The sequence below is a fragment of the Fusarium graminearum genome, chromosome 2 (assembly GCF_000240135.3).
Source record: "Fusarium graminearum PH-1 chromosome 2, whole genome shotgun sequence".
Classification (NCBI taxonomy): Eukaryota; Fungi; Ascomycota; class Sordariomycetes; order Hypocreales; family Nectriaceae; genus Fusarium; species Fusarium graminearum.
In genome coordinates, this window is record NC_026475.1 from 1,075,603 (window position 1) to 1,091,345 (window position 15,743).

Here is a 15,743-nt window from a genome sequence, read left to right on the forward strand (position 1 = left end):
TCACATCTCATTTCGTCACCCATCCATCCTCTGTCATCTAATTTGATCCTCCCAACCACTGACAGCTCATGATATCCATCTTCACCCCTTCGGACTGAGCCACTCCCGCAAATCGCACATGCCGCTACCTCGTCGAGGCCGGGGTCCCCTTGTCTTATTTTTCCTGTATCTAAGCCTCTCTGCACATACCTACCTTGTCGCTACATAGTGTGTACAGCACGCACTTATTGCTTGTTGCTGAGACCGACCCCTTGTCAAGCTTGGTCCTCTTAGTACCTACTTTGTTGGCCTATCTTTGTCCACTCGCATTTTCCCTTTCTCCCACACGCCTCTAACTTTCCTTCTTCTTGTCAAGATTGCCTAGCCTCCCCTCCCCGGAGCATCGCATTGCATAGCATAGTTTCTTGAATACCCCCGGTACCCAGAGAGATTACAGTGACTGTCTCGTCAAGTACACTTCAGGTAGGCACTACGCCTTTTCTTTCTCGGCGGCGCCTTACCCCCCTGCCACCTCAATCCAAATTGAGACCCAATCATTCACGGGCCATATCATCATTTACACAGCCAGCCAACACGCACGCACTGCACTGTTGCTCAGATCAGAAACCGAGAGGGACCCTCTCTTTTTCATCAAGCCGAAGCTGACTGTCCAGTACACTTTCCTGGACTTTCGCCTGTAGTACGACTGCGAAAGAGAAATCGGAGGCCCGCCATTCCCGCACCGATACCTAGTACCCAGAGCCAAGTCCGCGCAACTTGATCCGCGCCCGCTGTGAGATTTCTAAGCCTGCTTGATCGAGCTCCAATTCTCTTGTTGCAGCTTCTCAGCTTAACCAACCCACTCTCGCTCCTATAATCTGTCCGACTACAATCCCCAGATAATCTCCCACCCCCCATTTGGTGCAGCGTCCACCAAGACCATCTCAGCTCTCGTCCCACTCGTCACACTCACTACTTACCGACCGTCAACTTCTCGTTGTTTCGTTACCTATCGCGAATTGACGCACGAAACAACACCACAGAACACCCCTGGCACGCCATCCTGCCGGTTACGCCACGATTCTGACCCCGTCGCTCGTTCTACCGCTGGCTGTCACTTCTGCCGCCTTCATCTCTCACCTGCGACGCCTTCCTGGCACAATTCCTATTCGACAATCTCCCTCTTCCGAGCCGCTATATGCACACTTCAGCTGGACTATCGCCTTGGATTCTCGTATCATTCTCGTCGCTCACATTATCACCCTCAGAAAACGGCAATCATCGTCACTAGAAGCTTATCCATACCCTGCCATCCACTAGGGAGGTACTCCGGATCTCATTGCGTTGTGTCGTGGTACCCAATATACGCCCCGAGGCTACGGGTCCGTTGTTAGAAACCGCTCCGCTACACTCTCACTGGCCTAGGCCACTATTCCACATCAGGACCCGCCAGACACTATGGCGCCTGTATCGCCCCGGCTCAAGATTCTATCAGGTTTGTCGTTTCTTTTCTTACAATTCTCCCTTCAAATCTAGGGCTAGTTCACGCAGAAACCAGCTGGCCTACCATTCCTTCATTAGTTCAACACCACCTCTTGCCATCTTTCCTATCCTCCTTGTTCTCTATTCACTCGTTTGACTTCATAATCTCACGGCAACCGTCAGGACGGTTGTTCGTTTAGCGACCCGCCTTTACTACCCATCATGGCGAACCACGAGCTAATGTCTGTTTGTTCAGTGGGAGGAAACCCAGTTTCAGCGTTCTTGTCATGGAGACTTCAGGCCACCAATGCGTGTGATGTGACACTCGTTTGGAAATCTGGCTACGACCATGTGGCACAATACGGAATCTCGTTCAAGTAAGTGAATCAGGACTGATTCAACTTTCGACCACATGCTAATTGAAGTCTCAAGGTCCCCAACATTTGGCAACGAAAGATTCAAGCCTCGGCATGGTATGTCTTCCCCTGCTACCGGGCTTCTTTTCAGCATGTTAACATGTCAATCGCAGTTGTTCGAAATCCCGAAGATGCCGCCAGCGCACGAGACGGTCCCTTCGACTATGTAGTACTTTGCGTGAAGGCTTTGCCTGACGTATACGACCTGGCCTCCGTTATCGACTCGGTCGTGACTCCTCAACATACATGCATTCTCGTTAACACAACACACACACTCGGTGTCGAAGCTGCTTTGGAGGAGAGATTTCCTACCAATGTAGTCCTGTCACTCGTCTCAGGTGCCGAACTTACACAACTCGGCCAGAGTGAATTCGAACACAAGGGCCCAACCGATATCTGGATCGGTCCAGCTACTACCCCCAACAACATTCCAAAAACTATACAGGAGGATATGGCTCAAGCCTTAGCGATGACACTTAGCTCCGGCCAAGTAGAGTGCAAGGTCTCACCAAACATCCGTCAACAACAATACGAAAGAGTCATAGGGTATGTGTTTTGCATCATGGAATGGAGCCTAGCTAATTTGAAGTACAGACCTATCGCCTTCCATCCCATTAGTGTTATCTTTGAGACGCCCAATCATGCCCTGCTTTTGGAAAAGGTTGGTGTTAAGGACATGGTGTCGGACGTCATTGATGAGCTGCTTCGTCTAGCCAACGCCAGCGGTTGTAAATTTGAACCCGACTTCAAGCAGAAGACGATGGATGAGATGACCAAGACTTCGGGGGAGAGCATTATGTGGCAAGACTACGTTGCTCGAAGACCGATGGAAGTTGAGACTTACTTAGGCTCGCCTATCAAGTTGGCCAGAGACTCGAACATTACACTCCCTCGGATTGAGACCCTTTATTCAATTCTCCATAATCTCAACCTTGTCAACCGCAATAGACCCAAGCCTGGCGACCCGAACGCGAATATAATGCCGCCCGCGTCCCCCTCAGCGCAGACAGTTCCCCGAATGCCCTCTCAGAACAGCCACCGCCCTATGATGAACGGAATGCCTAACGGCAACGGAATGCCACCTCGTCAGCCCAGACCTCGAAACTCGTCAAATTTTAGCCAAGGTGGTATGCGCCGTGGTCCGCCACCTATGAATGGCGGACCACCCAATGGCTATGGCCGAGGCCCTCCTTCTATTAATGGCGGTGGATCGCGTCAGCCTTCCAGGAGAGGCTCACTGGAAGAGACCAACTTGGAGGAGTTCTCTCACCTAGTACTTTATGACGATATTCCTGAAGGCTCTGAACCATCCGTCACCGGAGATCCCTCAGATATCAACATTAGGGAGCGAGAAATGGCTTTACGGCAGCGAGAAATGGCTCTGCGCGAGCAGGAAATGCGAATGCGTCGTGGACCACCTCCATCCGGCCCCCCATCCGGCCCCGGTCCTCGCCGTGGTCCTCATCCTATGCGCAACAGCAAGCAGGTGTTTGACGAGGATGATGACGACGACGATGATTACTTTGACCCCACGGCTAACGCTGCCGCTCCTATGATCGATCCAGACAATTTTGACATGATGAGTGTAACATCAAGAAAGAACCGAAAGGCACCAGGACCTACTCCTGGTCAATTCCGCCGCAACCCTGATGACATGCCACCTCCCACCAGAGGTGGTCGGTTCAGACCCAACTTTGGACGCAATCGATCCAGTCAGGTTGGCGGCCATAGCTCTATGACAACCGAGAACATTCTTGAAGATCCTCTCATGAGCTGCTCCTCGGATCGATACGGATCAGTCGATCGTGGAGCAATGAATGCAGGCTCTCGAGCAAATTCGCTGACAGCCTCAAGGCTAGACGACATGCAGTACGGCCCGGGTCCCGGAGGACCTCCCGGGATGAATGGTGCATTCCCTCGACGCGCAAGTCAATCTCCTGGGCAGCCATACCCTCCATCGATGCGTGGCGGCAGCCGCCGAGGATCGCCACCAGGTGGCTATGGTCCTCCCCCCGGTATGAACGGACGGCCATCACCCCCTGATGGTATGCGCCAACCTGTCCCCCGACATCCACCCGGGCAAGGAAACTCAGTAGCACCACAACAAGTTGAACAACATATAGGGGTGAGCGCCCTCCATCAAACTAAGCCTAGGAATGTTCGCAGTCTGACGGGTAGTGCGAGCGCCAGCGCGGGCAGTGGTGAATTTGACTCCGAACAGTCTGCAAATAGCAGCCAGGGCAGCTTGCCCCCACGACCCCCGATCGGTGTGCGTTAGGATACGCCTTGCGGCGGTGATGTCGGGGAAGCTGTTGCCCAATGTTGGGCGAATGAGGCTTCGAGGTTCTGATTTTCGCAGTTACGGAGTTCCGGTTATGCTTTTTATGCCGCCAACAGAGGACCATGCATTCATTGGTTTACTCGTTGGACCTGTTGAGGCCATTTGTACTACATTTATTCATCTGGCTTGAACAACTATACGACACGCCGCTCGGCGAAGACGACCCCTTTTTCTTTTTGTTTCTATTATACGCCCCAGCTCCATCAGAAAAACGCAACGACACGACAAAAGTCACAGTCACTTTGGACTATTTTCAGACTCAATGTCTTTTTTTTATTAATTATTCCGTTCCTAACACATTCCGTACATACACATTGAACGATCAAACAGAATAGCCTGTCTTTGGTAATACCGCATTGGAATCATGGATCACGTTCTGGTGCTTTTCAGCATATAATCAACCGTCCGTTGTTGCAAGCCCTGTTGAGGCAAGCTTGTGCCAATGGATTGGGATCCCAACGAGGACCGACACCCATCTTTGCGAGGACGATTTGGGAAAAAGTAATTTGAAGGGCTGGTGGTAAATGGACAAAGCGAAGGCATTGCAGACGCTGAGCATGCCTTTGTTTTTCTTGGTTGTTGAAGTGCCCTCCCAGATGTTTGCATGGAAATGTCACGAAAAAAGTTGGGTGGAGGTAGCAAACAGGGAGGGACTACGAGCCATTGTTTTCTTGATGGGTTTGCATAAGTACATTAGACGGATGGCTGTTTCTTTTTCTGGTTAATCTGTTCATTGCGAGAAGTCATGGGATGTGGGTAGGAAACTTGTCCACGAGCCTCGAGAGTTTCTGTTGGAAACATACATAGATACGAAACAGTAGTAGGCACTGATGAAATACATTGAAAGAAGTTCTACACCCGAAGTCTACAAATCCCGTTTTGAAGTATCATATGCCTGCTCCGGAACGGTTAGCAATGTATCCGAATGTCAAGAGGTATTTAATCAGAAGCATTGCAACCAAGCAGATTTCGCCTGAAGCCTGTGATACTTTATTCTTCGTTAAATCCCAACAGATACTCCTCGTCCAAACATAATCAGTCTTGACAATTTCTAGCATTCATGGGAACTGGCTGTGGTCAAGGTAAATGTGTGTATGAGAAAGTGTATGGTATAATCATAATTGATCATTGTAGACGACGGCTTATTATATCAACAAGGCCTAATACGTCAACACAATTGTAGCTAGAATAGATATGGATAACGCCATAGGTGCGTAGGTTGCTGTTCTCGTGCCAGCATTGGGATCTTCACTTCCTTCCGTGATATTCCTCGCACGCAAGCACAACACCGTGGGCTGCAAGACATCACCCAGGTCATAATACAGCGGCGAACGGCGACCCCAGTTGATTATGACAGTCCAAACACCACGAACAGCTTCTTCGTAAGCCTCCTCCTCGGTCTTCGCAACATTGCTTGATCCTATGAGCTGCGGACGAGTGGAGAAAAGGGTGCTGCCGTTGAACTGACTACTGAAGTTCCCAACTATATCAGGGTCAGGACTTTGTTTCCAAAAGAAAGAAGAGAGACAGATAAAGCTGAAAAGATAGACTTACTGCTGCCGCTACCTGTGGTGCCCGACCCTCCATACCACTTCTTACATTCAGAAGGGACACTGGGGACGGTTCCACATTTCTGTCTATTATTGATATAGATGTTTGCAGAATCCCTGATGGACTCAATGCATTCTTCAGAAAGAAAAGAACTACAGTCTCCATCGTCATGTTGAGCATCGCCTGTTGCTCCAGAAGTGAGGAGCCCAGGAGGCCAGAAAGTCGCACAGGCCTGCCAACCGGTAGAGTTGGACTCTGGCAACTTCATCCCGTCTGGAGCTTTGATGCTGATGTCGGTACCTGGATATGGAATGCTCTCTGGGTCTGGGTCGTCGGTGATGTTAGCCACTCGAATGGTGGCCGACCAGCCGCTGGCAGTTTTATTGGGCGGGAAATTATCCGATACATCATAGGCATTGAAGTAATATGTTCCTGTTGCATTGGCATCTTCAAAGCGAGCTTGCCATTTGTTGGTGGTGAGGTTCGCACCAGGTGGTACGCCAATGCCGTTATGACCACGAAACGCGACAGCTGAGGAGGCCAGAGCTGTCAGTGAGATAGCTGTCTTCATGGTGGATTACGAATAGAAGTACAATAGAGATACGACACGCATGAACTAATCACATATCTCTACGGGGTACTTGAAGCCTTGTTATATAGACAATATCCAGCATTATGATCGACATCAGTTTGTGCCCCCAAGAGGATATTCAATGCCAATGCTTGGCATCAAAATATCCTTAGGGCTGATTTGATGTCTTGGAAGGCTGAGCGACGTGTTGGTCCTGGATTCAAATCCTTCCTGTCTGGGCCAAGCTGGGCTGAACACTTTACTGGTGAAATATGTCTGGGCAGGCTGTTACTCCTGAATCGAAGAAGCCGCATGGTCCAGGTGACATCATTCTGCCCAGGTATAGAGGGCGCTCTTGGGACCTGTTGTTCTGCGACTTATCATTCTTCTGGGCTTCTTCCTGAGCTTTCTTCTTGTACAATTGTGGCCATGACAGGAGTGAAGTCCCAGGAATGCTATCAGTTCTTGCAAAAACCACAGAGGTCTTGAAGCAAAGAGTGACCTGGCATCTTATCTTCATTCTTAAGTCGAAATTAGTGGGCCGTTTGTATTTAATGGTAACTTGTTTGTTACTGCAAGTTGCCAAGACAAGAGAATATGCGTGCACACACGATGTGCCTTTGCGTCAAGGTGGATTGGTTTACTTAACATCATAACTTGGTTGAGTGATGGTCTGAAGTCACCGATCGGCCGTTGTCATTATTCAACTGGCTGGTCGGTTAGACCCAAGGCTGACTGCTGGTTCTTTGGAGGTGGTGCTGGGGATTACCAGATTCGGGAAGCAATCATCCGAATCGGCTTATGCTAACCAGCACATAGAGGCGGTATGCATCATGTTTTTACCCATGAAAACAGGTCTATACAACATGGCATGATTTGATTCTTCACAAGAAAGCCATGCCATATTCTTGATTTGTTAGAGAAGCTAAAGCCTTGACTTTCTGATTGTTAAGGCAACTATAGGATTCTGTGATTGAGCCAATGAGATTGTCAAGTGTACGGGTCTGTCAACTCATTCAAATGGCCCCGCCTGTATGTAAACAAACCACCATCAATACCAACATTCCAAGTTGTTTGCAGCTTTTGTAGCTCTCAGAATTCCAACGCACAAAATCTGAAGCATAATTCGTATACGATTCCGATCCTCGATCACATCAATTTGACGCCGTACATACTTCCAGGCGGTTCACTAATCTTAACGAACACTCGATTAGAAGTGCGCCAGTCCATTCTGTCACCTTTTCCCATCATTCATTGAAAACCATCTGCAAAACATCAACATGGCCACGCGCAACGTGACCGGAGCTCACGTACGACAGAGCATGGTGGCCAGTGGAGGCGCCGTCAAGGCCAGACAACTTGTGAGTTCTTCAAAGCCTCGTTTTGGACTCTCTTGTTTGTTGTTATATCATAAGAAATACCGTACTCGAGTTTCACAGTCTTTCTTTGTGCTAAAACTGCTGTTCTAACATCTCCGTGCTTGTAATAGGCCCAACTTAACTCACAACTTGCTCAACTATCATCAAATCTCTCCGACACAGAAAACCTGTTACGCATGACAAGCGTTCAGGCGGAAGCAATGCGAGGACTGGGCAGCTGGCACGGCGGACTGTAAGTGATACCATCAGGAGTTTCCATACCTCCATAGGAATACCATAGCTTACAACAGACAGTTTCATGGCAGCAAGTAAGGTATTAGGAGAGGAGAGTGTGAAAGAAGCTGGGCAGCCTGGAAAATAACCACCATAAATTTGATGCCAGACGAATATTGGTTTTATATTTATTAACAGAAATACGCGCGGATAGAGCCTAGGCGGTGTCTTTCTCGATCTTCTGTCTTCCCAACATCATTCCATTTGCAATGGCTTGAGCCACTAGGTGTAAAACACCATGTCCTGATTCCTGATATGTTGCAACATACCTTGACACTCTAGATCTGATCCCTACTATTACAAAGCTTCGGAGAGCCGCATGATGCTGTTATTTTCATCGATACCAACATGGGTAAAGGCCTGTGAACCATTTGGACCATGTGCCTTTCATTCAGCACCTTTCAGTGTTGAGGGTCAGGAGGCTGATCATGCGTTGCTGGGATTGAACAATAAGACTTTATTTACTTCCAGCTCAGGGTCCTGGAGTTTGACCTGGTGTCTGACTCGGTGTCTGGTATGGCGTATCATTTGGCGTCATCTCCATCGAAGATTTGCATCCCCTGGCCTCGTTGTTACTGCTGTCTTCTGTACCTTCTTGTCGTTCCTGGTTGCGCAGAGCTTTCCGCTTCTGTCTCGGCGCACTGACAGGGTATCTCTTTACGTTGCCGCACGTCCTGCACTTGATAGTCAAAACATCGGCCCATGGTTTTCTGCCTCCTTTGCTAGCATTCTCCACGGTTGATGTGCAAGTATCACCCTCGATCTGCAGAGTGTCGCAAAACTTGCATATGGCTTGTTTCATAGCCGGGCTTTGTCGGATCTGTGTTTTCTGTGTCACAGCTCGTAAGTCTGTCACGGCTTGACGAGACAGGTTTTGCAAGGCCTTTTGTTCGTTCTTTGTTGACGTCGAAGCACTGTGCCCCTGGCCTGAGGTTGAGGATTTCGATAGAACATCTTGCCTGACTAGAGATTGTTGCTGAGCAAGATACGAAGCTGCTTGGTAGAGATATGATGCTCTTGAGTATATGATGCGGTTTTGAACGCTCTTATTCTCCTTGGCCTTCGCCATGAAGATGGCAATTTCAGAATATTTCGTTGACGAAGCGTACAGATTGTAAATTCTCAGTAAACCTTATTACACCTAATTCTCACGTGCCAGTGCATTCTGGAAAATTTTACACTGTATTGAGTTTTATCACGTGATAAATGAAGCACGAGCCTCGTGGCCCGATCCATTGCACTGTTCCTGCCTGTTTCTGGCACCTCCCTTCTCAGTCTCAACAAAGACTCTTTCAAGTCATCCTTGGAACGAGACTGGGTTCGATTTATCTTTTCCCCATCTCATCTCAAACCTGCTTCATTCATCGTTTTTCTCATTCAGTGGCACACCCGCGCCACATCTTCGACTCTCTACGGCGACGCGACTCGAACGCATTCGCGTCAGACTCGTCATTGCAGCTCCGCTGTAGAGAACAGCTTTCGCGATAGCTTCCACACCAACAGTCTAACAGCTCGTGAATCACAACCAAAATGTCTCACGAGGAAGATCTCATCGATTACTCCGACGAGGAGATCGGTGGCAACGAGACCGCCGCGACTGCCTCCAACGGCAAGAAGGGCGAGCTCGCCGCCGGTAACAATGTCGACAAGAAGGGCAGCTACGTCGGTATTCATTCGACCGGTTTCCGCGATTTCCTCCTAAAGGCTGAGTTGCTTCGCGCCATCGCCGACTGCGGTTTCGAGCATCCATCGGAGGGTCAGTCCTGATATTCTAATACCCTAAGTCATCATATCCCCTTCCTTCAAGCGTTCGTCCATCTCGCAAGCAAGAACAAATGGCCAAATATTTTCCGCAATCGTTATCGTCGTCGTCAGAGGTGGTTCAGGAAAGTTTTGAGGTGGTCCGAGCATCCGGGCGGAATGAGCGAGAGACATGGCTCTCCGCGAAACCACAACTTTGATGTCAAGATTATCGCGCGGAAGCGGATAAGACATCATTCGTTGTTGCGAACGGATTTCCTGGATAGAGACGAGAGCGAACCGAGAAAAACTTTCAAGACATCAAGGAGCTCTTGGTGCTCCTCCGCCACGGTTGCTTGCGCGACCATCTGGCCTTTAGGTGTTGACCTTCGGGTTACTATCACGCCCTTCTGTATCACCGCATCGGTGGACCGTGCGAGAATTCATTATGGCTAAGCTGCGACGATGGACGGACACTTGACATTACACCCGTCGTTCGTTGCTTCTTAGAAACCCACTCTAACCTCGATTCGATCGACAGTCCAACAAACCTGTATCCCCCAGGCGCTCCTCGGTGGTGACATTATCTGCCAGGCCAAGTCCGGTCTGGGTAAGACTGCTGTCTTCGTTCTCGCTACGCTTCAGCAAGTCGAGCCCGTGAACGGAGAGGTCTCTGTGGTTGTCATGTGTCACACTCGTGAGCTGGCCTACCAGATCCGCGACGAGTACAACCGCTTCAGCAAGTACATGCCCGACATCAAGACCGGTGTCTTCTATGGTGGTACTCCCATCAAGACCGATGTGGAGACGCTCAAGAACAAGGAGACCTGCCCTCACATCATTGTCGGTACTCCTGGTCGTCTGAAGGCTCTTGTCCGTGACAAGGCTCTGCGTCTTGGCAGCGTCCGCATCTTTGTCCTCGACGAGTGTGACAAGATGCTCGATCAACCCGGTGAGCACTTATTCTTGCATTCCTGGCAACAAAATACTAACCAGTCAGACATGCGCACTGATGTGCAGGATGTTTTCCGTGCTACTCCTCAGCAGAAGCAGGTGATGATGTTCTCGGCCACCCTTTCCGAGGAAGTCAAGCCTATCTGCCGAAAGTTCATGCAGAACCCTACCGAGCACTACGTCGATGAGGACACCAAGCTCACCCTTCACGGTCTCCAGCAGTACTACATTAAGCTGGAAGAGAAGGAGAAGAACCGCAAGCTCAACGAGCTCCTGGATGATCTCCAATTCAACCAGGTCATCATCTTTGTGCGCAGCACTGTCCGCGCCACTGAGCTTGACAAGCTTCTCCGAGAGTGCAACTTCCCTTCGATCGCCGTTCACTCTGGTGTCAGTCAGGAAGAACGGTAAGTCCCATCAATCCGCATGCGTCATACTATTTCTAATTTTTCACAGTATCCGTCGTTACAAGGAGTTCAAGGAGTTCAAGAAGAGAATCTGCGTTGCTACCGACGTTTTCGGACGAGGTATCGACATTGAGCGTATAAACCTGGCGATCAACTACGATCTGTCCAACGATGCCAGCTCTTACCTGCACCGTGTGGGTCGTGCTGGACGATTCGGTACCAAGGGTTTGGCCATCTCGTTCGTCAGCACCGACCAAGACCAGGAGGTGCTCAAGGAGATTGAGAAGCGATTCGAGGTCGCTCTACCGTAAGTTGACTTACCCTTTATTCGTCCGTTCCTTTGACTAATATTTTACAGTGAGTTCCCCAAGGAGGGTGTCGACGCCAGCACTTACATGGCTTCCTAAAGTGCCCGACAACACTATGGTGGGCACCACCACGACAAGAGCCAACTTCTTTCGCTGCTACGAGCCGATATTAACAAGCTGGGAAATTGGAATTGAGATATTAAGTCAGCGAAGGGCAAAAGTTGCAAACGTTTTAGTCTTGGTCAAATGTATTGATTGTGTTTAAATGGATTCGTACTACGCTATGGTAGGCTCTAGCGAGCCAAGTTCGTTCGCCGTTTAACAAGTATGTGATGTATCTGCCAGTTCCCGAGTCTCGCCACCCACATAGTGTTAGAAATACCTTTGAGGTTGCTTGTGTGTTACCTTGAACCCACCTCCATTGTTTTGTGACTGGGTAGTATCATTCTTAGCGGAGCTGGGAGCTGTTTTCTCTGTCGTGATATTGGTCAGATCGGATATGTCACATAAGACAAGTTCGGAAAATTCCTTTTGTCGTCTGAGATATGATTTCTCCCGTCAGCACGAACGACACTCAATTTTGCCGTGTGCATGGTTGGTGGTATGTTCCTGACATGAAATCAACCTTGTGCTTTGCAAGTGCTTATCCTGCCTAGGATGTTTCCAGGGAGATGGTGTTCAGGTTGAGACATCGGGCGTAAGCTAGTTTGTATATGGATTACAGGTATGGGCTCTCTAAGCCACTCTATCTACTCCGTAGTAATTATGCAATTGCCTTAATGAACTCGAATCTTGCGCTGAACGGTAATACTATACGTTTTGGAGCCAGCGGCCGTAATAAGACTAACGATCTTGTGGATGGATTCAAGACTGCCAATATGTCAACTACATACTCCAGCCACGACTGTATCATGAACAGCGCCCTTGACTTCCTTGTCTACCTGTTCGTGCCAGGGAAAGTATGTCAGTTAGAAAATTCTAGCTATTGCGTTCATATTCGGATTCACTGCATTACGATGCAAACTTGTCCGCCTGATCAACACTCATGATTACCTGACTGGGTAATAAACGCCCCTTGTCTTGCAGCCATGCGCTTTTGGAGAATATTCGACATGTTTCTGCAAGGCCTTCTTTACCTTTTACCCTGCAAACTTGTTCGAGTGTCAGCGATATCGGCCTGTGGCTTCTGACGTCTTCTGGTTTTGGTTGAGGTTAAGCCTTGTTCTCCATCGCTTCTGGAACGGTGCCTAATATGACAAGGTTTTGCTTGACATTCACAATCCAGCACATGATGACGATTCTCTCGACAAGGTCCGGTAAAGCAGGCAGGATCTATCTGACTTGATGCGTGCTTAATGGCCATGTGGAAGCGACAGAGCAGAGCCAGAGAGACATGCATGTGCAAGGCGTGGACAGGGCTAGGCAGCCACGTTTTCGAGCATGTGCTGTGCAGCTGTCTTGAAATCTGACGGTGAAGAGATCAAGACCAGGGTAAGGATGGGGGCCTCAGGGTATCAGAAAAATTGACCGCTGGAAGCATAAGAGACAAAATTATTAGGACATCTTATGGCTCTTAGACTACGCCCCTTATACTACTTATTTTTATACCCTAAGACTTAGGAGGCCAACTTTTCTGCTACCCACTAGGGGGTCCATCTTGATGGGACTTTGGAACCCTGAGAGTCATCTCAGATAAGATATCTCAGTCCAAGAGTTCATCCACAGCAGATCATTGCTACCTAAACTCTGAGTTCTGACAATTTTTATACACGTAAGCTACTGGAGGTGTTTTGCTAGAAGAGCACCACATAGCCAGTCGTAACCTCGCACCGCATATGATAGGAAACCTTGGTGAAAGCGGTCGGGGCCCCGAAGCTGCCGGCCGGGGTCCGGAATGTGGGGGGCTCATCTGGAAGAAGGGTTCACCGAAGTTTGAGCAAAGGTAAGGCTCGAACAAAATGGATCCAATCCAACTCGTGAGTGACAACGCACTTGGTCCAACAATGAATGACTGGTAGTTCTCGTGAGTTTTACGGAACCCTCGAGGTCCCGTGAGGAGATCCTCTCTGTGGTACGTCATAGCACCCATTATAGTGACCTGTGTGCTCAGCCATCTGCCTGTAGCTGAGGTCCCAGGCGGGCGGTGCAACAAGCGACGTAAACAACTTCGCCTGACCATATCCAGATACGCAGTGCACGATAATAGAAAACACATAACATGCTAAAAGTACGATTTGTCAGTGGAGTAATATGACTAGCAGCTAAACTATCCAACGATCCACCTCGTGGTGAAACAGACGCGATGACTGTTGTCATCCAGGGTAGGTCCAAGAGGTAGTTGGTTGAGATTCGTTACACCAGGTGCTCAGCGGCATATAGCAATTCTCTGCATTGCATAAGCGCTTTCATTGCGTGTATTGGTTTGTTTGTGTGGAAGCTTACTCCTACATAGAGGCAACCCGTGCTTCGTACATGAGATCTTGCTACAATCAACCTTGAACACAACCCGAACCCAAGCGTCCATGTTCAAAACAACCATCACTGACTCATCCGGCTTTTACATGAGCCAACCAGAGTACATGCATACTCGCAAGCGGGGTTTCGGCTACGGAGTGTAACACAGTCAACGCACAAAGAAGGTCGAGAAAGATACGGTCATATCGAAGACCTTGTCCTTCGACGTAGCAGAGCACAATCTAGTATTCTAGGCAGATAAAACAACAACCTGTGGTATATATAGTACGAGAGCGCATGAATAGGCACGTTACTGGGGAATGATGTGAGTAAATCTACAAGCTCCTACCCTCCTAGGTCTGTTAATGGCCCGCGGACTGAATGGGGCCATGTCTGAACCGAGATGGTCCCTGCTGAGGTAATGATTTGTACAGCTTGGACAACGCGCAATGAAATGAACAGCACAACATGCTAGTGTAGACTTATACGGCGAACCATAGCGAAGGGTACATGCAGCCCGGCGCAGCGACTTTTGGTCAGGCATAAAGAGATTGGACTCTGTTAAGGGGCTGGAGACTGGAAGCGCTGCCGCCACACAATGGTGGGCGCACGAGCCAGATGAAGGAGTGTTTATCATGTTTACGAAATTGAGATGCGTGATGAAGAAAGTGCTCATGTTTCACCATTAGTCAGATACAGATATTGCATACGGGACGGAGGACAAAGGTAAAAGAGACCGAATACAGGCAGAGAATAAGTGAGTACTCGTTCATCATGCACAACTAAGGAGAAGCCGTGCGTATATGTGCGGTGGAACCAAAGTCATGATGGCGCCCGCAATGCCATTCTCATGATGTGGGCTCTGGGAGAGAGTGCTGGTCGTCGCACAGGTGCAACGAAAGTGATCAACATGCTACAATGTTATGAAGTGATACTGAGTAGAAAACCTGTGTTTTCGATGATCGAACTTGTTATAAATCACGGGTCTTGGAGATGGATCGGCAATATGGACATGACCAAGCGCCAAACCACAGATGCGGAAGCTTGAATCAGTCCGTGATAGGCATGCGCAACACTCATTACCTTCAAGAAGTAAACAAGTGAAGGCGAGGGATTTCTTATTGCCGAACGATCTCCTGATCCACCACAATATACTTCAATCTCTCGACAATATTCACGGGTCATGCTCTTGAAGGCATCGTTGCCGTACTCAAAGTTCCCGAAAGCGTAGGACACTTGACTGCGGAGCAACTCTATGTGTTGGAGAGATGTATCCTATTGTTTTTGTTTATTAGACGGGCTGCGTTGGAACGATCATTGCAGTGAGGTCATTGTGGGACGGCCGGGTTCCCCGTGGACAGTAGATTAGCAACACTCCAGCGAGAAATGGCGAGATCTCTCATAAACCTCTGTATGAATGAGGGCACCAACAGGGTGCTGGATGGCTTGGAGGCTAGAACCATACCACGGCGGCATCGGACTTCAACAAGCGCTTTTGATAGGTATCGACTTGATACAAGCTTTTCATAAATGCCTCGAAATTTGAGACAAGCCCAAAGTTTTCTTGCCCTGAGTTATATTGCTTATGGGTTAGTTAGCAAAAGGCTGGACTCCTTGGGTCATAGCGAATAAATAGGTGGACGTCTGATCCTAGATCTGATAAACCAGCCAGTTGTTTTCTTGTCTCGAATGTCACCAGTTCTCAAGTTAGTCGTCCTGAGTTTGACTTACCTACCAGCCAACCCTCTGCCTGAACGAGGTTGAGGGAGTCACTGTGTGTGGGCAGCATGGTTGCGTCCGAGACAAGACACCAAACCCCCAAACCATTTCATTATGTCCACAAGGCATAGGATCATTGGATGGTGGGACATTAGCGTGAAGTCGTCGT

General features: G+C 49.0%; 5 protein-coding genes across 5 annotated transcripts; 3 read left to right on the forward strand and 2 right to left on the reverse strand.

Moving 5' to 3' along the window:
- Positions 1-1,683: 1,683 nt before the first annotated feature.
- FGSG_08667 (uncharacterized protein) lies at positions 1,684-4,155 on the forward strand (the record flags this gene model as incomplete). Its single annotated transcript, XM_011321772.1, has 4 exons — positions 1,684-1,838; positions 1,894-1,934; positions 1,991-2,423; positions 2,472-4,155. The coding sequence occupies 4 exons, from the start codon at positions 1,684-1,686 to the stop codon at positions 4,153-4,155; spliced, it is 2,313 nt and encodes a 770-aa protein (XP_011320074.1).
- A 1,223-nt stretch (positions 4,156-5,378) lies between these two features.
- FGSG_08666 (uncharacterized protein) lies at positions 5,379-6,340 on the reverse strand (the record flags this gene model as incomplete). Its single annotated transcript, XM_011321773.1, has 2 exons — positions 5,379-5,701; positions 5,773-6,340. 2 exons carry the CDS (start codon positions 6,338-6,340, stop codon positions 5,379-5,381), a joined length of 891 nt encoding a protein of 296 aa, XP_011320075.1.
- A 2,124-nt stretch (positions 6,341-8,464) lies between these two features.
- Positions 8,465-9,061, reverse strand: FGSG_08664 (uncharacterized protein; the record flags this gene model as incomplete). The annotated part of the gene is made up of 1 exon (XM_011321774.1): positions 8,465-9,061. The coding sequence occupies one exon, from the start codon at positions 9,059-9,061 to the stop codon at positions 8,465-8,467; it is 597 nt and encodes a 198-aa protein (XP_011320076.1).
- Positions 9,062-9,262: 201 nt separating this feature from the next.
- FGSG_08663 (ATP-dependent RNA helicase SUB2) lies at positions 9,263-11,754 on the forward strand. Its single transcript, XM_011321775.1, has 5 exons — positions 9,263-9,748; positions 10,274-10,684; positions 10,733-11,093; positions 11,143-11,400; positions 11,452-11,754. Exons 1-5 carry the CDS (start codon positions 9,523-9,525, stop codon positions 11,498-11,500), a joined length of 1,305 nt encoding a protein of 434 aa, XP_011320077.1. The 5' UTR covers positions 9,263-9,522; the 3' UTR covers positions 11,501-11,754.
- A 192-nt stretch (positions 11,755-11,946) lies between these two features.
- FGSG_13323 (uncharacterized protein) lies at positions 11,947-12,437 on the forward strand (the record flags this gene model as incomplete). The annotated part of the gene is made up of 3 exons (XM_011321776.1): positions 11,947-12,002; positions 12,162-12,360; positions 12,384-12,437. 3 exons carry the CDS (start codon positions 11,947-11,949, stop codon positions 12,435-12,437), a joined length of 309 nt encoding a protein of 102 aa, XP_011320078.1.
- Positions 12,438-15,743: the final 3,306 nt, after the last annotated feature.